The sequence below is a fragment of the Natator depressus genome, chromosome 18 (assembly GCF_965152275.1).
Source record: "Natator depressus isolate rNatDep1 chromosome 18, rNatDep2.hap1, whole genome shotgun sequence".
Lineage (NCBI taxonomy): Eukaryota > Metazoa > Chordata > Testudines > Cheloniidae > Natator > Natator depressus.
In genome coordinates this window covers 5,807,630-5,834,002 of record NC_134251.1, presented here as the reverse complement: position 1 = coordinate 5,834,002, position 26,373 = coordinate 5,807,630, and the positions used below count along the sequence as shown (strand labels likewise).

The window sequence follows — 26,373 nt, the reverse complement described above, 5'->3', positions numbered from 1 at the left end:
TTAAACACATTATTAGTGAGAGGTAGAAAATATGCCCCAGGCTAGAGTCGGTAACAATGTTTCTACTAATTCCTGTGCTTCCCAGGGGACTGTGGTGAGGGCTGCACTATAGATTTATAGAGAAATGATGAGGGATAAACTTTTAAGGCCAGGCTAATAAAAAAAGAAACACCAAACACTCGTGGAATACAATTCTAGCCATAATCCGGGGCAGATGCCTAGTTGGTGTAAACTGTCAGCACTCTATTGTAGCGAAAACAGTTCACACCAGCTGGGAGCTGCCCCATGGACTTACATACAGCCAGGTATCACCACCTCAGGTGGGTGAGACTTTCTAGTGGAAGAGATCCATAGACCTCAATGGGCCCACTCAGGGAGGTGTTGGGGAGTTGCGGCGATTTCCATAACAAGGTCCCAGGAAGTGTTACCAGATTTGCCTGTTATGTTTGGGGTATGCTCATTTATTAGGATTACTCTTCTGGGTGGTGGTGGTGGTGGGGTTCTGTAATTCTGTCAATGTACAGTTTGTGTCTGAGAGGACCAGATTAATCAGCACTTCCAAGCTGTCACCCTCCTAGGCCCCAGGTTCAGCACATCCCTGTCCCCACGTTCACGTTACATTTGTTCTGGTCGTAACCGACTTGATGAGCAAACCCCACAGGATTTTTGGACGCTGCAGGGATCTTTAGCTTAGGTACAAGGAGCGTTGCTGCAGAGTGAATGAGGCCAAAAAACACTCACAAGGTGGGGGAGAGAGCGAGAGAAGAAATCGGCTTAACCATGAAAGTTATTTATTGCCAGGTAATTACCAAAGGGGAGCCAAACAAACAAAACAGTTGTTATATTAAATCTCGTAAATTTGATTATAAAAGGTTTAGAAAACTCTAACTGATCACACAAGCCAGGGTCAGAAGGCTACACCTAGAGAAAGAGAGAGCTGGGTTCTCACCACTCTGTGAAGCTTGAATTGATCAGGAGTCCCAGGTGGTGCTGGTAGCTGAGGGTCCAGAGTGCTGGAGACAGACAGAGCCCCCAGCCCGATCAGTCAGGAGAAGATGAAGTCCCAATGGAACTGATGCAGATTTTGGATCCAGGCATCAGAACACTTACTTGAGCATGGGTAATGGTTTTTGTAGGGAAAGAACAATGGTTCAAGGAAGAACACGAGATTTGTTTATGGGTAAACTGATGGCTCAAGGGAGTATACCAAAGTTGTTTTGTTCAGGCTAGACAATAGGAACAGATTATTCCTGCCAGGGAGCTCACAATGCAATTAGGCAGCTTCAGTATTTTGGATACCAATAAAGGATTTATTACTAGAATTGGTCTGATAACTACTGAGCTGGGTGTGTGCAGGCGTTGGTTCATTAACATCTGGAGCAGAAATCCCCCATCATGCAGTGCTTCCCTGCTTCTCTGGTCCCAAAGTTCTGTGCAGTTAGAATCATAGAATAACAGAGTTGGAAGGGACCTCTGGAGGCCATCTAGTCCAACCCCCTGCTCAAAGCAGGACCAATTCCCAATTAAATCATCCCAGCCAGGGCTTTGTCAAGCCTGACCTTAAAAACTTCTAAGGAAGGGGATTCCACCACCTCCCTAGGTAACGCATTCCAGTGTTTCACCACCCTCCTAGTGAAAAAGTTTTTCCTAATATCCAACCTAAACCTCCCCCACTGCAACTTGAGACCATTACTCCTTGTCCTGTCATCTGCTATCACTGAGAATAGTCTAGATCCATCCTCTTTGAATCCACCTTTTAGGTAGTTAAAAGCAGCTATCAAATCCCCCCTCATTCTTCTCTTCCGCAGACTAAACAATCCCACTTCCCTCAGCCTCTCCTCCTAAGTCATGTGTTCCAGTCCCCTAATCATTTTTGTTGCCCTTCGCTGGACTCTCTCCAATTTCTCCACATCCTTCTTGTAGTGTGGGGCCCAAAACTGGACACAGTACTCCAGATGAGGCCTCACCAATGTCGAATAGAGGGGAAAGATCACGTCCCTCGCTCTGCTGGCAATGCCCCTACTTATACACCCCAAAATGCCATTGGCCTTCTTGGCAACAAGGGCACACTGTTGACTCATATCCAGCTTCTCGTCCACTGTAACCCCTAGGTCCTTCTCTGCAGAACTGCTGCCTAGCCATTCGGTCCCTAGTCTGTAGCGGCGCATGGGATTCTTCCGTCCTAAGTGCAGGACTCTGCACTTGTCCTTGTTGAACCTCATCAGATTTCTTTTGGCCCAATCCTCCAATTTGTCTAGGTCCCTCTGTATCCTATCCCTACCCTCCAGCGTATCTACCACTCCTCCCAGTTTAGTGTCATCCGCAAACTTGCTGAGGGTGCAATCCACACCATTCTCCAGATCATTAATGAAGATATTGAACAAAACCGGTCCCAGGACCGACCCTTGGGGCACTCCACTAGATACCGGCTGCCAACTAGACATGGAGCCATTGATCACTACCCATTGAGCCCGACAATCTAGCCAACTTTCTACCCACCTTGTAGTGCATCCAGCCAGCCCATACTTCTTTAACTTGCTGACAAGAATATTGTGGGAGACCGTGTCAAAAGCTTTGCTAAAGTCGAGGAATAACACGTCCACTGCTTTCCCTTCATCCACAGAACCAGTTATCTCATCATAGAAGGCAATTAGATTAGTCAGGCATGACTTTCCCTTGGTGAATCCATGCTGACTGTTCCTGATCACTTTCCTCTCCTCTAAGTGCTTCAGAATTGATTCCTTGAGGACATGCTCCATGATTTTTCCGGGGGCTGAGGTGAGGCTGACCGACCTGTAGTTCCCAGGATCATCCTTCTTCCCTTTTTTAAACAGGGCACTAAATTAGCCTATCGCCATGAGTTTTCAAAGATAATGGCCAATGGCTCTGCAATCACATCCGCCAATTCCTTTAGCACTCTCGGATGCAACGCATCCGGCCCCATGGACTTGTACATGTCCAGTTCTTCTAAATAGTCCCGAACCACTTCTTCCTTCACAGAGGGCTGGCCACCTTCTCCCCATGCTGTGCTGCCCAGTGCAGTAGTCTGGGAGCTGACCTTGTTCGTGAAGACAGAGGCAAAAAAAGAATTGAGTACGTTAGCTTTTTCCACATCCTCTGTCACTAGGTTGCCTCCCTCATTTAGTAAGGGACCCACACTTTCCTTGGCTTTCTTCTTATTGCCAACATACCTGAAGAAACCCTTCTTGTTACTCTTAACATCCCTCGCTAGCTGGAACTCCAGGTGTGATTTAGCCTTCCTGATTCCATTCCACCGTGCCTGAGCAATATTTATATACTCATCCCTGGTCATTTGTCCAATCTTCCACTTCTTGTAAGCCTCTTTTTTGTGTTTAAGATCAGCAAGGATTTCACTGTTAAGCCAAGCTGGTCGCCTGCCATATTTACTATTCTTTCTACACATCGGGATGGTTTGTCCCTGTAACCTCAATAAGGATTCTTTAAAATACAGCCAGTTCTTGCCTTGGAATCTCTGTTCTCCATTCTGTCTGCTAATGGCGATGCCTCCTTGTCCCATCTTCGATGCAAATGAGGTTACCGGAGTTTCCTGAATCCTGTCACGCTTGTCCGGAGGGGTTTAGGTGAGTCTCCCACCGCCTTTTCGTTGCTCTTTATAAGTCTGTCTTCTGATTGGCTTTGGTTCAAGCGGAGGTGAGGGGGGTGCCCTTCGTGAGTCAGACAGGCTGGGTACTGTGCCCTGGTTCCCTAAGAACACAGAGCTGACAAGTAACAGAGGGTAGGTCAAGATTAAAAAGAGAACCTGCACGTGAAACAGAAACTGGAGTTGGCCCTTTTTCCTTTTTTAACTTCTTTGCCACAAAGCAGGGGCTTGGTCCTGCTTTGAGCAGGGGGTGGGACTAGATGACCTCCTGAGGTCCCTTCCAACCCTGAGATTCTATGATTCTATGATCTTTCAAAGCCACATTTCTGAGGCTGCTGCCCCACCTGCTCATGTGTCTTCCTGCAAAATCCACGCACACAAGGTTCAACAGCCCTGATATTTTTTTTTTAAACAATTACAGATCAAAGTTGTCTCAGGTGCTCCCTGCAAAGCTGAAAAGTCCACAGCCCTTGATGTTTTTCTTGGCAAGTCACCGCCCACTTCTCAGTAAGCACCATGCCTTAAGTGACGCAAGCCTTGAACTAACTTTTGTGACTCACACTGCCCGGGCATTATCCTTTCACTTGTGTTTTGTAACACACTCTGACCTTTTGCCCAGAGCTTTTATGTCCAGAGATGCAGGGACCCGTGCAGCGCTCAGCATGCTCTCAGCAGCAGAGCTGGGATTGCTGGCATGGACAGGGCTCTGGGTAGCTGCTGGCATTTTCACCACTGGGCCAATTAACCCCATTCATAGCGAGTCTGAACAACACAGGGATGAAAATCCCAGGAGTCACTAATACCTTGCTCACAGTAGGGTTCTCCCACTGCCTGGATCCTGTCAGGGCCTTCCCACAGAGCCGGAAGTCCAGGTTACCTCTCTCCTAGGTCTTCCCTTCCTTATTCCTCCCTGAGCCTGACCCACTCTCCAGGTGTAACAAGGTGGGCCTGATAGAGCTCTTGGGCTCCAGCTAACCCCATCTTGGCCAGGGTGGGGTTCAGACCTGCCCATTTCACATTGTTGTATTTTCACTTTTTGCCTTGGTTTATTTTCCCAGTTACTGGTTTTCCTTTTATGTTCATGAGCGAACGGCGACTTCTGGTGGGGAACTGCAGACAGCTCAGCTGACGCGCCTGAGCTTCCTTGCAACCGCTTGCTTGACTGCGAGCAGCTTTTAAAAGTGACTCCTCCCCCAAATCACGGCACTTACAATACGTCTGCAATAGCTGGCGACTCTGCCACTTGGGGAGGGGAAATTTTCTCTGCAAAGCAGCAGTTAGCGTTCTCTCTGTGCCATTAGATCCCTATGGCAGGGGGGCTGTCCTGTGATCCTTAGTCCTTCTCTCAGCCCAGCACCATAACCTTTGTGTGGGGGGGGGGCACGTGGGAACACAGGGGCCACGGGCAGAGCAAGCCTTACCACCGCTCTTGACAGATGTGTCAACCTGGCCAGAGGCAGCAATTCTGAACAGCTGAGGCATTTACGTGCAGTGGGGGTAAGGCAGCCTAGTCCCTACCTGTCCTGGCACCACTCTGCACCCTGGAAGTGGCCAGCTGGTCCGGCTCCTAGGTGGGGGTCCACGGGGCTCCGCACGCTGCCTCTGCCCTGAGCACCGGCTCTGCACTCCCATTGGCCGGGAACCACGGCCAATGGGAGCTGGGGGGGCAGTGCCTGCGGGCGAGAGCAGTGCGCGGAGCCTCCTGGCTGCCCTGCCTAGGAGCCGGACCTGCTGGCTGCTTCTAGGGCACAGCACGGAACCAGGACAGGCAGGGAGCTTGCCTTACCCCCACTGCATCGCTGACCAGGAGCCACCCGAGGTAACCCCGTGCCCCAACCCCGAGCCCCAGCCCTGAGACCCCCAAAACCCAGAGCCCCCCCTGCACCCCAAACCCCTCATTGCTGGCCCCACTCTGGAACTCGCATCCCCAGCCCAGAGCCCATACCCTCTCCCACATCCCAACCCTCTGCCTCAGCCCAGAGCCCCCTCCCATACTCTGAATCCCTTGGCTCCACCCCGCAGTCCATAGCCCCCTCCTGCATCCCAAACCCCTCATCCCCAGATGCTGCACCCCCAGCCGAAGCCCTCACCACCCCCAACCCCCTGCCCCCATCCGGAGCCCCCCTCCTGCACTCAGAACCCATCAGCCACAGCACGGAGCACCCTCCTGCACCCCAAACCTCCTCATCCACCCCAAACCGCCTCATCCCTGGCCCCACCCCAGAGCCCAAAACCCCAGCCAAAACCCTCACCACCTCCTGCATCCCAACCCACTGCCTCAGCCCAGAGCTCCCTACCGCACCCTGAACTCCTCATTTCTGGCCCCGCCCTGGAGCCCACACCCCCAGCCAGAGCCCTCCCCCCCCCCACCCCAACCCCATGAGCCAGCCTGGTGAAAATGAGCGAGGGTGGGGAGAGTGAGCAACATAGGGAGGAGGGATGGAGTGAGGGGGCGGGGCCTCAGAGAAGGGGCGGGGCATGGGCGGGCCCTCAGAGGAGGGGCAGGGCAAGGGTGTTTGGTTTTGTGCGAGTAGAAAGTTGGCAAGCCTAGCTGCTCTGTTAAACTGCCACATCCCTGCCCAGCAGTGGCTGCATTCCAGGAGCGGGTGATACCTCTGTACAGCTAACAGAAGGTGTCCAGACCCTTCAGGATAAAATGCACTATTATTACGGACAACCTGCAGAGCACGATTTACAATACCCTTTGTAGGAGTGCGTGACTGCCTCTTCCCATCCGTCTTGGAGGGAGGCCATGCCCCCGCACTACACCCTTCTACTGGAGGCTGGGCTCCATGCCTGGGTGAACAGTCTTACCCTGAGGCAAAGGGGACAGTGGGGTTTTGTCCTGAAGAGAGACCACGGTCTAGCTGAGGTAGTTATATGGGGCCCTTTAATGGATTTGTCCTCCTAACAGCTCTGGCTCTTCGTGCCACTGTCCAGGTGAGGAACGGAGACGCTTAGGGTACGGCTACACTGCAATAAAACAGGTTTCAGAGTAACAGCCGTGTTAGTCTGTATTCGCAAAAAGAAAAGGAGTACTTGTGGCACCTTAGAGACTAACCAATTTATTTGAGCATAAGCTTTCGTGAGCTACAGCTCACTTCATCTGATGCATCACTTCATCCGATGAAGTGAGCTGTAGCTCACGAAAGCTTATGCGCAAATAAATTGGTTAGTCTCTAAGGTGCCACAAGTACTCCTTTTCTTTTTGCAATAAAACACCCGCCGCTGACCGGTGCCAGCTGACGGGGGCTCACGGGGCTTGGGCTTCAGAGCTGTAAAATTGCAGTGTAGATGTTCAGGCCCAAGTCCTGGCTCTGGGACCCTCCCCTCTCATGGGGTCCCAGAGCCTGGGCTCCAGCCCAAGCCAGAACATCTACACTGGAACTTTATAAATCCCCTCCTCCCCGCACAAGCCCAAGTCAGCAGACATGGGCCAGATGCAGGTGTTTACTGCAGTGTAGACCTACCCAGAGAGGCTAAGTGGCTGGCTCAAGGGCACAAAGAAGCCTGTGATGGAACAAGGCCATGAATGCAGGTCTTTAAAACTCCAGGTTAGCACCTTAACCACTTGGCCAGCAGGATTCTGGTTTTTGGCTGAAACCAAAGCCAAACACTAACTTAACAACCCTTGTACATTTTAAAGAATCACTGTAAAAAATCCAAACCGTGAATAAATAAGTAAATAAAAATCAAATAAAGAGAGAGGGCTTTTTCCCATCGTCCATAAAAGCTGTATAAACCCCTGTCAGTTCTCGCCACACTTCCTGGTTGTGCATCAGAACAGGATTGTCAGATGGCTTCTTTCTTTTTCGGTTTGGTTCCAGTGTGGGAACAGAGGAAGCGCACACTAAAAGTGACTGTTTCACCTTCAGTTTTATTTCATTGCTAATTAAAGAATCAATTTCTCCTCTAGTTTATGTCATCATGGTTAAAATAAACCTCCTAAGCCCGCCCCCTCCCCCCCCAAACTATGCCTTTTTCTAGGAAGTTACAAGGAATGCAAGTGGCCAAGTAAACAATGAAAATGACTAAAAACAGAAAGCTAAATCCAGGATCCCTAGTTAGCGCTTGGTTAGAGCTGTGAATGCTGCTTCTTTTATCTTTGTAATTAGAGGGTGGAGCAGATGGTGGAGACTTGGTTTAAAGGGATGTGTCCATTTTAAAAACCCGCAGTCCTGCGTGTTGTCGGGCGACTCCCGAGTAGGGTAATGTTTGTTCAGATGGAGCACGGAAGGAGGAAACCAGTTCTTCAGAAAATGGCCATAAATTAGAACAAGGTTTGCTCGGTACTTGTTCTCTGTATGAACTATAACAAAGTCAAGCTTAGTAAACTTCAAAAAGGGATTGGCCATTTATAGGGGGACCAAGCATATCCAGAGTTATCACAATGAACCTTGGACGGCATATTCAACTTCATGCTTCAGGGTTTAAGCCAATCTCTGTTAGATTAGGATGAGAGCAGTGGCGTGGCTACTGCAGGGGTTTGCGCCTTCCTCTGACATATCTGGCAATGGCCGCTATGAGAGCCAGGATACTGGAATAGACAGACCTCGGGTTTGATCCAGTCTGGTGACTCCTGTTCCTAGAGATGATAGATGCTGCCAAAAACATCAGCTGTAAAGTGCTACCAAATATTACTATCGTGGACAGCATGTGGCAAACTGTGGCTGAATACATACAACCCTCCTGATGTACGTATTCAACTGCAGTATCGAACCCAGGACCTTCAGCGCAAGCGCATGCATACATGCACACACAACCGAGGCAAAATAGCCACCAGCTTATGGCTGCAGATGCTTCCCTCCCAGATTACCAGGGTTGTTACCAGGAAAGCAGGGGCTGGTTCGAGGTAGCCCGGCAGGCTTAAGGCAGGGGACTATATAGAGACAACTATAGCTCAGGGAAATGGCCTCCGTTTTTCATAACTCAAGCCTAATGTGCTGTGCAGAAAAAGGCATTAGACCTTCCTTCTCGGTTCTGACACGCTGCTCTCACTCTCCTGGTCCCCAGGTATCAGCTGCTTCCCTCACTGGAGGCCCAACACTACCACATCAGCGGAGGCTACACGTTGTCTCCCTTTTGTGCAGAGTAAATACCGGGGATCCCTTCATTCCCAAAGAAAAGCGTGCTCCAGTCTTCCACTGACCTTTGCTTCCAGCACTTGCTGTTCCCCAGCCCCAGCTAGCCCTGGTCTGACACTGCTCATCCTGCCCCAGCTGCCCTGGATATAGCCAGGATGCTGTTCTGGAGGTGGAATGTGTCCAACCAGTAACCCTGTCACTGCCTTTCAGGATCTACAGGACAGTGCTGAGATGCTCTCTTCTCAGCACAGGCTGAGGGTCTGTCAGGTGGCATCTGAACGGTGGGAGACTTCGACTGACACTGGCTTTGTACGAAGCCCCTTTCACTCCTACATAACGCAACCTTCTTTGCATTAGCCGCTTGTCACCCTGCTTATCTTCCAGCCCCGAGGCTGCACCAAACTCTGCTAACACAGCGCTTGAAAGGGCCATGTCAGATGCAAAGGAGTATACTGGCCCTTCAAGAGTAGAGGGGCCCAGAAGACCCTGTTCCAGGGAGCTGGGATGAACAAAGGCCCAGGAGAAGCAAAAGAGAGGAAGTGAACCTGGAGAATTGGGAGTTGGGGAAAACCCACAGAACACTGCTCCTTTACCAGCCCAGCCTCAAGCCCCCTAGGTAGCGGGGGGCAGCCGATCAGGAGGAGGACAGCAAATAGACTGTGTTCTCCCTCAGAACAGGGCAGATGCTGGTGAGAGAAGGAAGCCAGAGCCCGACAGCTAAACTCCAGGAGACAGCTGAGAAGTGCCCCTGTGAAGCACAGGCTGTGGCAAGGGAAGAGCTTTGCATGGCTGGCAGAAGAGCCAGACCAAAGGGAAAACAGGACACCGCACACGGCCAGCCCGAGGCTCCCACCCCCGGCCCATGCAGGGCCAGCCCAAGCCACTCTTCCGAGTCCTTCCTCTTGGGTGGGGCCGGGGTTGCTGCTCACCCTGCCCCCCGCACAGTCCTGTGCCCCGCTAGGGAGTACACCCCGCTTTTTTTGCAAAACGGGACAAATGCCCAGTTTTGCCAAAAAAGTCGGGGCTGCTGGGACAGGGCTTGAGAAAGGGCCTGACCCAGCCAAAGCAGGTTGTATGGTCACCAGAGCCAGATCTCAGTATGAACCTTTGGGCTGCAGTGATGGACTTCACTGGGGGGCCTGTTGGGCACTAAACCAGCCTCCCACAGTGGGCGGCAGGACTTACAAGAAAGGCAGCGGGGACTCTGACGAGGGAGGCTGCTGCAAAGGGAACTCTGGCCATGAGGGACAGCCCAGGTCAAAGAAGCCTCCTTCTGCTGACATTGCTGATGAGGGACAGAATGGCAGGAATACCTACAGGACTTCCAGCAGGGACTCCAACCCATAGCCTGGACATGTCAAGCTGTAGCATTTACCTTTGAGCCCGAGAGCAGAAGTTGGAAATGAACTTTACCTGCTAAAACCATAGGGCAGCTGGTAAGAAAGTCCATTGCCAGAAGCATGGGATGTCTGCCACTCGCATACAGAGCAGCTGCTCACATTCTGGAGTCATTTCCTTGCTGCCTGCCTTCCCAACAAGAGTCACGTGTACGAAGGAGATGGAGGAGGTGCACAGATGCAGCTGGGATGGTGGTAGGTTTTTTTTTAAATTATGTTTCAAGAGGAAACTACTTTCCCTGGGATCATTTCAGCAGGGAACATGCTTTTTTTTTTTAAACAAATCCATTCGAAGCAAACCATCGGGCTTCTTACCTCTTTTTCCGAAATAAGCCGCTGCTTGTTGTGACTGGGGAAAGGCAGCTGGGAGGTCACCGTTTGTCCGGAGGAAGAAAGGATTCCCTTTTCAGTGTAGCTTGTTCTTCTCTGCGGTCCTGTCTACATAGCAAAACCATACCACATTGGGGGGAAGGGGAGACTCTGTTAGAACGCTCCAAGGCCCTCACAGCTCTGAGACATGGTTTGACCTTGTCTGTGGCTCTGACCCCAACCCATTTTAATGGTGTTACCAAATCATACGACATGCCTGTAAGATTCAAGGCAGAAAATTTGGTAACACAGGAACCTACAAAAAGCAAGACAACGGCCTGTCAGGCCGAACAATGTTGTCTCACTGTTTCCTTGTGCTCCCCTGTCCGTCCCTGTTATTTCTTAGGACTTCACCTCACTGAGAAGAGAAGGGGTCACCCAACAACATTAGTTCTCTCATGATTAAGCGCCTATTGGAGCCAAGGCTCTGGAGCTTTTAAGCACACTTCAGCTAGGCCAGACACAGAGTGTTGTCCTCCCCTAGCTTCATCATGGGAAAAGCTCACCAGGGCCTTGTCTCCACTAGCTAGGGGGCATTATCTCGCTGGCAGTGATGACAGAGCCTCATGCTTAGATTCTCAGCTCTTCGGGGCCGGGACCATCTTGTTCAGTGTCTGTACAGTGCCCAGCACAATGGGATTCTGGTCCATGACCGGGGCCCTTGGTGCACCACAGTACAGATACTAACCAGTATCAACAGTTGGTCTAATCTGCAAAGATCATCCATGGGTGTAGCTGGGCCCTCCAACACCGATGCAGCGTACACAGCATCTCTGCCACCATTTCAGATGCTGTGACCCGAATCAGAGCTGCTCCTGTTGATGAGAGCAGGGCTCGGGCGGTCCTGCCCTGACTACTGTGGGCATGGATTCCAGAGAGGGAGTGTCTATAGCACAGTAAGGCTAGCACCTTTCTTAAAAAGGGAGAAAAATGGCTACCTGCACCGGCACTGGAGTGCCTGTAAAACTGTAGAATACAGGTGACCACTGTTTAAACCCTGGTTCCAATCCTGGTATAGACAGGACTTTGGTGCTAATACACTGAGCAAGTACCCAAACCACCGCCCCACTCCCCACTAGCAAAAGAAAGGAAAGAGTGTCGTCCAGGGTCCGAGTGCTCTGGAGCTGCTGGCAGAAGCTCCATCAGTTCCAAATTCTCACTTATTCCTTTTGAATTGTAAAAGCTTGTTGACACAGGGATGCTCAGGAAAGGTAATCCAAAAAAGTGAATTAAGATAAACTGAATTCAGGTCTCTTTAATTCTGAAAAGAGCGTCCACAGGGTTTTAATGTGGGTTTAACTAATCCCCTTCAAATTCACACCTTTTGTTAATTCGGATTAATTTTCATGAGTGTCCCCAGAAGAAGCCCTAAATTTAATCAGTGTTCAAAAATAAAGCCCCAGGGAAACGAGCATGTACAATTGTTTTCGGTGAGCGGAGACTTTCCCTGCCAATAATTTACAGTTCTTTTGTGGGGCTTCCCCAAACGCCAAAGAACTCCACAGCCATTTCGCTCAGGGAGCACTCCACTGCCTATCAAAGCAACTTAATTTTACAGTGTCACTGCTACTTATGGAAAGTGATCATCACAACCAAGGTCCCAAGCTCTTTTCTCTTGAGGAGTGTTGACAAGGACAGGAGAGACGGCGCCACTGAACGGAACCAGCTAATGGTCCTGCCTAGAATGCTGGATTCTCTTAGCGGTTAAGCCCAGCGCAACAAGTGTGGTCTCCTGGCCTCTCTGTTTAGCCTGAAGCACAAAGCGAAGGGGACCCCATGGGAATGAGGAAGGGCTCTTTAAGAGGCCATGCACAGCACTGCTAAGATTCTTCCTTTCATTTAAGTATCTTTTCAGATAGCCCCTACTGCTCCCCCTCCGTGATGTGCCACTGGTTAAAATCCCGCCACGAAAGGAGAGGAGAGGCTGGTGGAGTTCCATCTCGCACCAGCTGTTCTTGAGTAGCTAGTGCTCAAAATACCCACCAAAGAGCAAACTGTGTGCCTTTGGTGGCGTAACGTGGGACACCGCAGGTAATTTTCCAGGGTAAGGATACCCCCCCAAAGATGGTACATTTCCTGTCCCACCCATTTCAAATGCCACTCGTTTAACGTTGTGCTACATGGATCCATACACTCATGGCAGCACCCACCAACAATCGCCATCCCCAAGCTCTTATCTAGCGCTTTTCATCAGTAGAACTCAAAGCGCTTTACACAGGAGATCAGTCTCATTATCCCCATTTCAGAGATCATAGAATCATAGAATCATAGAATATCAGGGTTGGAAGGGACCCCAGAAGGTCATCTAGTCCAACCCCCTGCTCAAAGCAGGACCAATTCCCAGTTAAATCATCTCAGCCAGGGCTTTGTCAAGCCTGACCTTAAAAACCTCTAAGGAAGGAGATTCTACCACCTCCCTAGGTAACGCATTCCAGTGTTTCACCACCCTCTTAGTGAAAAAGTTTTTCCTAATATCCAATCTAAACCTCCCCCATTGCAACTTGAGACCATTACTCCTCGTTCTGTCATCTGCTACCATTGAGAACAGTCTAGAGCCATCCTCTTTGGAACCCCCTTTCAGGTAGTTGAAAGCAGCTATCAAATCCCCCCTCATTCTTCTCTTCTGCAGACTAAACAATCCCAGCTCCCTCAGCCTCTCTTCATAAGTCATGTGCTCTAGACCCCTAATCATTTTTGTTGCCCTTCGCTGGACTCTCTCCAATTTATCCACATCCTTCTTGTAGTGTGGGGCCCAAAACTGGACACAGTACTCCAGATGAGGCCTCACCAGTGTCGAATAGAGGGGAACGATCACATCCCTCGATCTGCTCGCTATGCCCCTTCTTATACATCCCAAAATGCCATTGGCCTTCTTGGCAACAAGGGCACACTGTTGACTCATATCCAGCTTCTCGTCCACTGTCACCCCTAGGTCCTTTTCCGCAGAACTGCTGCCTAGCCATTCGGTCCCTAGTCTGTAGCGGTGCATTGGATTCTTCCATCCTAAGTGCAGGACCCTGCACTTATCCTTATTGAACCTCATCAGATTTCTTTAGGCCCAATCCTCCAATTTGTCTAGGTCCTTCTGTATCCTATCCCTCCCCTCCAGCGTATCTACCACTCCTCCCAGTTTAGTATCATCTGCAAATTTGCTGAGAGTGCAATCCACACCATCCTCCAGATCATTTATGAAGATATTGAACAAAACCGGCCCCAGGACCGACCCCTGGGGCACTCCACTTGACACCGGCTGCCAACTAGACATGGAGCCATTGATCACTACCCGTTGAGCCCGACAATCTAGCCAGCTTTCTACCCACCTTATAGTGCATTCATCTAGCCCATACTTCCTTAACTTGCTGACAAGAATACTGTGGGAGACCGTGTCAAAAGCTTTGCTAAAGTCAAGAAACAATACATCCACTGCTTTCCCTTCATCCACAGAACCAGTAATCTCATCATAAAAGGCGATTAGATTAGTCAGGCATGACCTTCCCTTGGTGAATCCATGCTGACTGTTCCTGATCACTTTCCTCTCATGTAAGTGCTTCAGGATTGATTCTTTGAGGGAAACTTTGAGATGGGGAAACTGAGGAACAAAAAGGCAAAGTTACCCAGCAGGCAAGGGACAGTTCAGACGAGAACCCAGCTCTCCTGATGCCCAGCCCAGTCCAGCGCACTACCCACTAGGAAACATATCCATCAGGCTTACCAGGACCTTTTTGGCCTAGTGGTACTGCTCTCTTCTTTGACTACAGTTGAGAATGGCGTTTTGATTTAAATAGGGAAACAAATGAGCTGCTCCCCTCTGAGAGCACCCCCATTCCCACAAGCCAGAGGGTTTATCCCAGGCGAGGGGAAATGGATGTTAAAATACTGGCAGCCCATCAGCTGCTCTCTCTTAGTTGGGGATCTTGTATCTGGCATCATTTCATGATGCTAGCAAGAAAGACATGTGATTGGCCAGTGGCAGATGAGAGAGAATCCAGCGTCTTGGCTTGTTTTATGGGAAGCTGGTGGGGCTGTGTATTTGTCAACTCCTTAAACAACGCTGAATTCTTTCCACTCCCAGCCCCCAGGTTGTGTCATGACTCACAGTCCGCGTCCATTCACCACAGAGATGAAACTGCACATCCAGTAATCCCAGGAGTCAATTCCAGAACCATGGCTCCGGCAATTCTATGTGCACAGAGCCAGCGGGTCGTCTGGCGCAGATCTGCAGGCAGCTGCATCTGATATCTGTCACTGAGTCGCTGCAGCATTTCAGGAGACACAATCTTAATTAGGGGCTGATCCTGCAGCCTTCGCTCCCTCAAGTTAAGACCTGAAGGATCAGGCCTCAGGTTGCCGCTGGTACAGTGTCATTTTCAGAATGCATAGTGGTGTTCAGCTGCTGCTGTACAAACCTCTTTGGCACACTGCTGGGTCATAATTCACAGCACTATCGCAGGGTGCAGTAAAGCAGAAAACTGTGTGTATATATATTTGAATCATAGAATCATAGAATATCAGGGTTGGAAGGGACCTCAGGAGGTCATCTAGTCCAACCCCCTGCTCAAAGCAGGACCAATCCCCAATTAAATCATCCCAGCCAGGGCTTTGTCAAGCCTGACCTTAAAAACTTTTAAGGAAGGAGATTCTACCACCTCCCTAGGTAACGCATTCCAGTGTTTCACCACCCTCCTAGTGAAAAAGTTTTTCCTAATATCCAACCTAAACCTCCTTGACCTGGCTCTGTGGGTAAAAGTCACTCACGGGCAGGAGATCAGTAGAAACTTATGCACCACTTAGGTCTTACGTTAGCCCTATTTTGAGGGTGCACTGGGGTGGCCTTCACGCGGTTTTCGCATCGCTGTCCCACTGTGCGTGCCCTGTTCCCTGCCATGCTCCCAGAGCTGATAGCACAGTGCTCTCCCCCAGCCCCTCTGCTGTTTAGTAAGATCCTCCCAAGTCTTAACTTAAAGCAGCAGGGGCGTTATTTACACGGTGAGGAGACAGAGCCCTACCTGCTTTGAAACATTATTTTAATCAATCTCCCTTGTCCCATCAGCAGCTGCTGGTTTGGTGGGGTGTCCCCCTCATCCCATGCACTGAGCCATTTGGGGGCAGAGGAAGCCAGCTGGCGTCGCCTTGGAAGATAAGCAGAGCCAGTCTGGAGGGAAAGAGAGAAGAAGAAAGTCCCACTGCCACCTCGCAGGGCTGGTCGCACGGCCGATTAGGAAGCATGCGTGGTCGGACCTTGCTGCTGAAGCTCAGAGCTGCTAATATAGTCCTACCATAAGAGACACAGTCAGGACAGAAAGTTGGACATTTATGAATGCAGAGGATAAGAACACTGATGCCGCAGTAGAGAGATTTGGCCCATCTCAGCCATGCGACTGCATCCACAGTTTTCTGGGGAAGCCCGCCGGGCTCTCTTAGCAGAACGATTCATTCTTCTGTTTGATGTGACAGGACTTGCAGAGGATGTGGCTGTCCAAGGGGTAGCAGCCGTTCTCTTCTGGCTCGGTGGACAGGGGAATCCTGCAGTTCTGTGAGGTAGAAAGCACGTCAATCGAAAGTCAGTCAAAAACTCAGTCATTTCTAAAGCCCCAAAGCATCACAGGAATTTCTTTCTGATGCTGGCCACAGGCTACTTCAGTTTTGTCACTTTCATTCACTTGGAACTCCATGAGCGAGCCCCATTGCTTCCAATACACGTAGTGCTCCAAGCACCTTCTCCTGCGGACTAGCTATCTCATCCCCCACGTCTGTCAGCTTCATCAGCCTGCTGCATCCTCGTCATGACACCCAGACTGTCAGGCCAATGAGATTCTGCCTGGGCATGAGAATCTGGGCCCAAAACCTCTCCTGCACTGGAGGAATTCAACTAAACCCCGTGGCAGGGAGGCCACAGTGAGGAGGCAACAGATGAGCTGGTCTTGGAACACACCACCTCCAGGGGCGCACTCCACGCACCCAGCCGGGCACCCGCCACCTCCAGGGGCACACTCCACCACTAACAGTCACTGAGGAGGGCATAGTCCTTTGGGGGATACAGTTTTTAGAGGAACGTGCCACAAACAGAGAGAGTAGGGTAAGTACGATAGGCAGTAGGACACTGTAGGCCTGATTCTGATCTCACACTTGTGTAACTCCATTGAGTTCAGGGGAGTTACTCCTGCCTCCTTTATCCCAGTGGAGGTGAGAGAGAGGAGAAGCCATTCCCTGCGTTGGCAGGGCTGCTCACAGAAGGGGACTCAGTAACTAACTCACTGGTTGGATAACAATGAAAGACTCTGGAACGAAGACCAGGAATCCCCCAGCAACCTGAGGAAGGAGATTATCGGCCTGGGTAGAGACCGTCGAATCGTGGAAGTCAACGAATGGCTACGCAGGTGGTGTCGGAGAGAAGGCTTTGGATTCTTTGACCATGGGATGGTGTTCCAAGAAGGAGTGCTAGGCAGAGACGGGCTCCACCTAACGAAGAGAGGGAAGAGCATCTTCGCAAGCAGGCTGGCTAACCTAGTGAGGAGGGCTTTAAACTAGGTTCACCGGGGGAAGGAGACCAAAGCCCTGAGGTAAGTGGGGAAGTGGGATACCGGGAGGAGGCACGAGCAGGAGCGCGTGAGAGGGGAGGGCTCCTGCCTCATACTGAGAAAGAGGGGCGATCAGCAGGTTACCTCAAGTGCCTATATACAAATGCACGAAGCCTGGGAAACAAGCAGGGAGAACTGGAAGTCCTGGCACAGTCAAGGAATTATGAGGTGATTGGAATAACAGAGACTTGGTGGGATAACTCACATGACTGGAACACTGTCATGGATGGATATAAGTTGTTCAGGAAGGACAGGAAGGGCAGAAAAGGTGCACTGTATGTAAGAGAGCAGTATGACTGCTCAGAGCTCAAGTATGAAACTGCAGAAAAACCTGAGAGTCTCTGGATTAAGTTTAGAAGTGTGAGCAACAAGGGTGATGTCGTGGTGGGAGTCTACTATAGACCACCGGACCAGGGGGATGAGGTGGACGAGGCTTTCTTCCGGCAACTCGCAGAAGTTACTAGATCGCAGGCCCTGGTTCTCATGGGAGACTTCAAATCACCCTGATATCTGCTGGGAGAGCAATACAGCGGTGCACAGGCAATCCAGGAAGTTTTTGGAAAATGTTTTTGGGACAATTTCCTGGTGCAAGTGCTGGAGGAACCAACTAGGGGCAGAGCTCTTCTTGACCTGCTGCTCACAAACCGGGAAGAATTAGTAGGGGAAGCAAAAGTGGATGGGAACCTGGGAGGCAGTGACCATGAAATGGTCGAGTTCAGGATCCTAACACAAGGAAGAAAAGAGAGCAGCAGAATACAGACCCTGGACTTCAGAAAAGCAGACTTTGACTCTCTCAGGGAACTGATGGGCAAGATCCTTGCTGCTCTTAAATACAAAAAAGAAGCTTACAAGAAGTGGAAAATTGGACAAATGACCAGGGATGAGTATAAAAATATTGCTCGGGCTTGCAGGAGTGAAATCAGGAAGGCCAAATCACACCTGGAGTTGCAGCTAGCAAGAGATGTTAAGAGTAACAAGAAGGGTTTCTTCAGGTATGTTAGCAACAAGAAGAAAGTCAAGGGAAGTGTGGGCCCCTTACTGAATGAGGGAGGCAACCTAGTGACAGAGGATGTGGAAAAAGCTAATGTACTCAATGCTTTTTTTGCCTCTGTCTTCACGAACAAGGTCAACTCCCAGACTACTGCACTGGGCAGCACAGCATGGGGAGGAGGTGACCAGCCCCCTGTGGAGAAAGAAGTGGTTCAGGACTATTTAGAAAAGCTGGACGAGCACAAGTCCATGGGGCTGGATGCGTTGCATCCAAGAGTGCTAAAGGAGTTGGCGGATGTGATTTCAAAGATAATGGCCAATGGCTCTGCAAACTCATGGTGATCGGGGGAGGTCCCAGATGACTGGAAAAAGGCTAATGTAGTGACCATCTTTAAAAAAGGGAAGAAGGAGGATCCTGGGAACTACAGGCCAGTCAGCCTCACCTCAGTCCCTGGAAAAATCATGGAGCAGGTCCTCAAGGAATCAATTCTGAAGCACTTAGAGGAGAGGAAAGTGATCAGGAACAGTCAGCATGGATTCACCAAGGGAAAGTCATGCCTGACTAATCTAATTGCCTTCTATGACGAGATAACTGGCTCTGTGGATGAAGGGAAAGCAGTGGACATGTTGTTCCTTGACTTTAGCAAAGCTTTTGACACGGTCTCCCACAGTATTCTTGCCAGCAAGTTAAAGAAGTATGGGCTGGATGAATGGACTATAAGGTGGATAGAAAGCTGGCTAGATTGTCGGGCTCAATGGGTAGTGATCAATGGCTCCGTGTCTAGTTGGCAGCCGGTATCAAGTGGAGTGCCCCAGGGGTCGGTCCTGGGGCCAGTTTTGTTCAATATCTTCATAAATGATCTGGAGGATGGTGTGGATTGCACCCTCAGCAAGTTTGCAGATGACACTAAACTGGGAGGAGTGGTAGATACGCTGGAGGGTAGGGATAGGATACAGAGGGACCTAGACAAATTGGAGGATTGGGCCTAAAGAAATCTGATGAGGTTCAACAAGGACAAGTGCAGAGTCCTGCACTTAGGATGGAAGAATCCAATGCACCGCTACAGACTAGGGACCGAATGGCTCGGCAGCAGTTCTGCAGAAAAGGACCTAGGGGTTACAGTGGACGAGAAGCTGGATATGAGTCAACAGTGTGCCCTTGTTGCCAAGAAGGCCAATGGCATTTTGGGATGTATAAGAAGGGGCATAGCGAGCAGATCGAGGGACGTGATCGTTCCCCTCTATTCGACATTGGTGAGGCCTCATCTGGAGTACTGTGTCCAGTTTTGGGCCCCACACTACAAGAAGGATGTGGAAAAATTGGAAAAAGTCCAGCGGAGGGCAACAAAAATGATTAGGGGACTGGAACACATGACTTACGATGAGAGGCTAAGGGAACTGGGGATGTTTAGTCTTCAGAAGAGAAGAATGAGGGGGGATTTGATAGCTGCTTTCAACTACCTGAAAGGGGGTTCCAAAGAGGATGGCTCTAGACTGTTCTCAGTGGTAGCAGATGACAGAACAAGGAGTAATGGTCTCCTTGCAGTGTTGCAGTGGGGGAGGTTTAGGCTGGATATTAGGAAAAACTTTTGCACGAGGAGGGTGGTGAAACACTGGAATGCGTTACCTAGGGAGGTGGTGGAATCTCCTTCCCTAGAAGTTTTTAAGGTCATGCTTGACAAAGCCCTGGCTGGGATGATTTAGTCGGGGATCGGTCCTGCTTTGAGCAGGGGGTTGGACTAGATGACCTCCTGAGGTCCCTTCCAACCCTGATATTCTGTGAACCATTCCAGAGCTCTGTATCTGCCACAGGGAATTGCTACTGAGATTACAACTTCCCAGGAAATAGATCCCCTGATCCTGTCTGTACAGTCCCACCCATCTGTGGATCTTTACACTCGGGGAACGTAAAAGCATCCAGGGCTGCTGGCCCGGCAGTGTTACAGGGTCCAGTGTAAGTGTTTTTTCCCCGATTCCCCCCATTCGGCAAAGGAAGGGATTTTTTGTAGTGAAGGATGATGATGTGAGGCCTGTGGCCTTTCTCCAGCTGCGAGGTCAGACCCTGCCCAGCTCCATGTGGAATGGCAGGGACTAGACACCGCTGCATGTTCACAAACCCCAGGAGGAGGCCTCAGCAAAACAACCAGGACTGAGATGGATTTCAAGGCGGGTGCAGCTGGGCCTTTCAGCCTCTGAGCGGCCTACAGGATCCTGACTTATTTAGTGACCTACACCCTACCAACATGGTGGAGGAAACGACACATCCTAAAATCCCCTCCATAGATCCGCTTGCATGTTTGATCCCTTGCCCCCATGCCTCTGTACGAAACTCAGCACTCCAGTCCATGCCTATCTGGTCCAGAGCTGGACTCAGGAGACACTCTGTGGTGACAGCGGGCAGCCCAGGCTGGGTGAGTCGGTCTGGGACTGAGAGAGAACCACAGGGCTGATCTCTGTCCAGCAGCCTCAATTAGCCCTTTCTCTTCATTACAGCTGAGTCCCGTCTCATTCCTAACATTGCACCCCCTTCTGTTAGACTGTGAGCAACTCAGGGCAGGGATCTGCCTTGTTAGTGAAGTCAGCTCCGGAGGCTAGGCTCACTGTCTGCATCTCTGCTCCAGGGAGGAGAACGCCCGACAGGTCAGACTGTCAGTCACGCTGGGAACCAGAAAGAAAATTCACAGGGAAGAACCAAATTCTTTCTTTTGGTGCCACATCAAGGAGGGAGAAAAATTATTCTCCTTAACCTCTGAGGGTAGGACAAGAAGCAATGGGCTTAAATTGCAGCAAGGGCGGTTTAGGTTGGACATTAGGAAAAACTTCCCAACTGTCAGGGTGGTGAAGCACTGAAATAAGCTGCCTAGGGAGGTTATGGAGTCTCCATCATTGGAGATTTTTAAAAGCAGGTTAGACAAAACACCAGTCAGGGATGGTCTAGATAATACTTAGTCCTGCCATGAGTGCAGGGGACTGGACTAGATGACCTCTCGAGTCCTTCCTGTCCTATGACTCTATGGTTATTACTGGACCAACTGGTTGTGGTAACAGCATCTGTGGCATTACTGCACTAAGTGGTCATGCAGAGGCTGGTAACAGCTATTTTCCATTGTGCAGGGATTACAGAATCCCAGATATCGGAGAGAGGAACATTACCTCCATCCCTTTGACGGGGCGGCACATTCCAAAGTTTGTCCAGCCCTGCGTCAAGCATCTCACGTGATGGAGCTGCCACTGCTTCCCTTGCAGAAGACTCCAGAGGATCACTGGTGTCACTGCTAGGATCTCTTTCCTGGCTAGGAAAACCTAACTGTAAACCCTGTCATAGCTCTCCGAGAACCCAGGGAGAGAACCTGTGTTTGTGGAATAAAGTTCTGTTTGCTGCGGATAAAAAATCCGCAGCATCCCAGTAGGACCTACCTCACACCGATAGCAGCTTTCATGGAAGCTTCGCCCCATGCATTCTATCCGGTAGGCATCTTTCCCCTCCTGCGGGATGATGGGTGTCTCACAGACGCTGCAGATGGAGGCGTACTTCCTGATGAAACAAACAGCCAACCTCTTATGCCACAGCAGTTGCCATGCCAATTAGCTGTAGCAATTCAGAGCACAATTTAAAGCTAGATCCATGTTACTTTACGCTGCTTCTGTATTATTGCATGTGAAATGGAAATGGCAGAGCCTCTTTCCGCACTGGTTAAGGATGAGACAGACTGGAATGAGCTGGGTGCCAGGTCAAGCTAGCCAGTAAATCACTTGTGGCCCTGTCTCTGCTCTCCTTTACGCTAGCTTTACAGTGGTGTAACTCCAATGATGACAACAGCGGCGTGAATGAGAGGAGAGGCAGACCCTGGATGTTTAGGAATACTGCAGTGTGAACTAGCCGGGGGTGAATAGTGGGGACACTGAACTAAAGGGGAAACGGAGCAAAAAAAAAAAAAGTCAGTCCTGCACACAAGACACAAAGTGAAGGACGCAATCCTGCAAACCATCCCTCCAGCAGAGGGCCGTTACTCACCCTGGTGAAATCGCAGGGCCCTTTGCAAAGGGGATGTAAAATGCTACCACTGGGCTGAATGGAAGATTCTGATTGGCTGTCGCTCACCCCCACTTTGCCCAGGGGAATAACGACTCCCTGAGATGCACAGTGGGGAAGGATCGGGTCTATTGCACCTGCAAGCTCGGCATCCAACCCTGCTTCCATTAACTTCAGTAGGAGAAAGAGCAGCATACTGAGGAGGCACTCTTGATGGCAAGGAGCGCTGTTGAAGCTCAGGGGATGAACTGGGTGAGTAAAGGCTACTTGCCGGAGGGAAGGTTTGCAGGATCGGGCCCTTCAGGTTGTCTCACGTGCACAAGATTTACCTTTTGAACAGAATCAGGCCCTCTGAGCTGAAGAGGAGGCTAGCTTAGGTGCAGAGTGATTTCGCTCTAGCTTTCTACCCCTCTGACATCCCACTTATAACGTATCACACCTGTAGAAATCATCCACGCAGTGCACCTCGTTCTGGTCATTCATGGCAAAACTCTCGTCCCCTATGCTCCGGCCGCACACGGAGCACATGAAACACTCGGGGTGGTACCCATGCCCCAAGGCGCGGACGATGTGCTCCAGGATCAGACCCTGGCACTTGGCACATTTCTCCAGCGTGTCCTGCGGAAAGGAGAGAGGCAGATAAAGTGCAGAAACCGGAAGTGGATGGTACCATTCGCCCCTTGCTGCATCCCCAATGCAGCCCTCACCTTTGCAGTGAGGGAGGTCTTCCAGGCCAAAGAGCTGGGAGGAACCAGAGTTCAATGCCGTGCGTGGTCTCAGAGACCTTCCCAGCACAGTGGCAGAGCCATTCATGCCTCTATGCTAGAAGCTGCCTGCTAAGCCCCATGGCCCTATGGGCACCGTAGCCAATGGAAGACTGCAGCATTTGCTGCTTCGGAATGAACAAATGGATGGCCTTCTGGCCTGTAACAGTGAGAATCCCTGGCCTTCCTGTAGCACTTTTCAGGTAGGTATTTCCAAGCCCCTTCCGAAACATTCATAAATTAAGTACATATTGGCTCCATTTTGCAGGTTAAAGTTAAGGCCCGGACATGAAGATCCAGATTGCCAAAAGCGGCCTGGGTCAGGGCTGGCCAATGGCACGAATCTTCAGCCTGATTTTCAGAGCGCTGAAGCTGAAGACACTCAGTGTCACTGAAAACCAAATCCGGGGTGCCTCAAGCTGAGCTGCCAGAACTGGAGGTACGTGGAGCGAGAGGCCACTTTTGGAAACGCTGACCTACACAACTTGCTGTAGGTGACACGGAGCCGGGGTCAGAGCTGGGGATGGAACATGGCAGGCCTGACTCCCAGTCCCCAGCTCTCAGCACCAGGCACGTTCCCTGCTTTAGATCTGCTTGGGACTGATCCTCAGACTAATCTACCCCTCACGACTCCTCCTGAAGAGCCTGGGAGTTGAGGCCACCCCTGTACAGACCCGTGTCTGAGCCAGTATCGGTGGCATTACAAAGGTGGGTCTTCCCAGGGTAGGGCACTTCTGTATCTGAGGGACCCTTGCAGGTCGGCTAGTCTTGCTGAACTCTGAACCCCTCCTACTTTCCCAGGGGCTCCCTCGGAAGCCGGATTTGACTCCTGAGAACAGAATGACGTTGGCCTCTTGGGACGACCAGGAGCCAGTTGCGCTGACCTTGTAGCAAGAGTTGCACAGTGGCCGGCCCTCTTTCTGGTAGTAGTGCTGCCCCGCTAGCTGGCCGTGGCACGTCCGGCACGTGAAGCAGTCTGCGTGGTACTGTTTGTTCATGGCTTCTATGGTCGGGGTCCGGGGGGCAATGGCTTTGTGGCAAAAGGCACAGACTGGAAAATAGAACCAAGTCACTTTACTATGGCCAAGGAGCTCCCATTGGACAGTAAATCACCAGGCACCTGCCAGCCAGCCAAACTCTGCAGAGAGCTCACCGAGGGGGCCATACTGGCACCATGGGGATAAAGCCAGGCTGCAGGGCTGGTCTTGTATATTTTGTAGAGGGGGGGAGGATCACCTAGGAATGCACCAGTGTCTTCAATCCCCCACCTCCTCCTCTCCTCCAATCACGGGCCCCAGCACCAGCCAAGCTCCTCCCCCACCAGTACTCCCCCCATTGTGAGGTTCCTGCTACTCCTCTTCCCATCCCCAGGCTCCCAATGCCCCCTCCCCCAGCAGCCTTGCGGCCACTCCCAGCCCTGGTGCTGCTGGTTCCAGCGCTTGCTGGGCAAAGACTGGGCACACTGCCCCCTGCACAGGGTTATAATTAACATTTGCCTTCGAGTAGCACCCAGAGGCCAGAGTCGGGGCCCTGCTGTGAGGGTGCTGTACAAACACGTCGGCCCATTCTCCCTGCAGCTTCCCATTCACACCGATGGCCTGGACTCTGCCTGAGAAACTCCTCTGCTTAAATGTTCCGTGTCTGGGGACAGGAGAGTGCTGCTGGGAGCTAGCAAAAACCGATCCTTCCATTACCGCACGATCTGTCCTTGCTAACAAACAGGTGAATGCAGCCCCACTGAAGTCAGAATTGAGCCCTTTAGGGACAGTTGGGATCTGGTAGACGGAGCATGAAGCTGGGGATCCTGGCAACCTGGTGTTGACTCTGGCGCTGACTCACTGCGTGGGCTTGGTTAAGTCACTTATCACCATACCTCAGTTTCCCCATCTGCAAAATGGGGATAGTAAAGCACACGGATGCAAAGCATCATAGGATCTATGGAGGTCAAGTGCTGTCAAAGAGCGAGGTATTATTAATGGACTCTGGCAGTTACCTGTGGAAATGTCTCTTTCCAGGTGCCCATTCACGTTCTGTTTTGGCGCCTGGTGCTCATCCACTTGCTCCAGACTGGTCGGCTGGATTTTATGCTGCCTCGGTTCTGCTGGGAACGTGGAGGAGGCCTGATGAAGAGGAAAAAAGGCATTCTGAGCTGGGGCGGGCATCTTGCTGAGGCTTTGCAAGGGCTCCGTTGTGCTTTGGTGCAAACCCAGCTGGTCTAAGGCTTGGCTAATGACTGCAGCATTCTGGACCTGTGACAGCAGGTGGAGGACAACGGGGTTTGAATCATGCCAGCTCTGAAGACTGCCAGTCAGACACGCCAGCAAGGCTCCGGGGACATAGTGAAGGGCTCGAAAATTCATCCCATTTTACATGAAAACCTCTTCCTGGAGAATAGCAACATTTACACTTGTAATGACAGTGACCTTTGGCAAGAGCTTTGGGATCTGCTGATGACAGTGCTAGCTACGAGCCAGGCGCTGTTACTGCCATTTACTATAGTAGCACACAGCAGTGCCATCGGGCCGGGCACTGCACATACACACAGGGAGAGACCGTTTCTGCCCCACAGAGCACAAAGTCTAAATAGCCAAGACAGACAAAGGGTAGCAGAAAGCAAGTATCATTACCCCCCATTTACAGATGGGGGAACTGAGGCATGGTGCGGGTTTTTTTTTTTTTTTTTTAAATGACTTGCCAAAGATTGCACAGGAAGGCCAGTTGTTGAACCCAGCTCTCCTGAGTCCCAGCCCTGCCCTCGCCACAAGACCATCCTTCCTCTCATCTCAAAAAGTCACTGAGTCCCAGTGGCCACAGATTTACATTGACAGTACAAATAACTACCATAAACAGACAGAACTTTCTCTTCCTTGGGGTAACCCCACTGACTTCACTGGAATTACACCAGGGTGGCTGGAACCCTTCCTGTCTGGCTCTGTGTTTTATTTCTGCCGTTTATAACAATGCCAGCTCCTTTATGACCGACACTATATATTTTTGAAGCGCTCTTGGAACCTCTGCTGAGATCTGCCAGCCCAGGCTTGTGGCTGCTTCTCAGAGTTTGTACACCAGGACATCGCTGCATCTTGTCTGCATGTTCGGACGTGCTGCGATGAAACTCCATTGGGTCAGAGAATCGTACCGTAGGGCTGGATGGAACCTCGAGAGGTCAGCTGGGCCAGCCCTCTGGGCAAGGCAGGATTAAGTAAAATTAGACCATCCCCGACAGGCATTAGCAGTACTGGGTTTACAATGGCGCCAAGCCCACACACAGAAGGGGCCCTGGCACCCAGACCGTGGCCCTGCCCCCCTTGGCCTCTTCCCCTCAAGGCCCCGCCCAGTCCTCTCCACCCCCTCCCTCTTGGCTCCCTGCTTGCTCCTTTCTGCCCCCTTTCCCCCTGTGCGAGCGGCGGGCAGGGCCTTGGGGGGAAAAGGCCAAGTGGGGTCCTTGTGGCAGAGCGGGGCCACAGTCCAGGTGCCAGGGCCCACAAACAATGAATCTGACCCTGGGCATTAGTCTAGTTTATTCATAAACCCTC

The 26,373-nt window shown here is 51.0% G+C and overlaps 2 protein-coding genes across 3 annotated transcripts in view; both read right to left on the bottom strand.

Annotated features, from left to right (window-relative positions):
• SPEN (spen family transcriptional repressor) overlaps positions 1–14,862 on the bottom strand; it is a 148,943-nt gene extending 134,081 nt beyond the window's left edge. Inside the window, exon 1 of the mRNA XM_074975295.1 lies at positions 14,569–14,862. Within this exon, the coding sequence (XP_074831396.1) occupies positions 14,569–14,606 (38 nt within the window). The 5' untranslated portion in view covers positions 14,607–14,862. The remainder of the gene's footprint in view (positions 1–14,568) is intronic.
• The window catches only part of FBLIM1 (filamin binding LIM protein 1), a 40,695-nt gene continuing 21,910 nt past the window's right edge, over positions 7,589–26,373 (bottom strand). The window contains exons 5-9 of one of the 2 annotated variants that reach the window (XM_074975301.1): positions 24,831–24,957; positions 23,722–23,888; positions 22,513–22,691; positions 21,458–21,575; positions 7,589–10,541 (exon numbers count right to left, since the gene is read on the bottom strand). In XM_074975301.1, the coding sequence (XP_074831402.1) occupies positions 10,323–10,541; positions 21,458–21,575; positions 22,513–22,691; positions 23,722–23,888; positions 24,831–24,957 (810 nt within the window). In that variant the 3' untranslated portion in view covers positions 7,589–10,322. Of the gene's footprint in view, positions 10,542–15,146; positions 16,004–21,457; positions 21,576–22,512; positions 22,692–23,721; positions 23,889–24,830; positions 24,958–26,373 lie in introns of those variants that run through there. The other variant, XM_074975299.1, reaches the window with a different exon arrangement.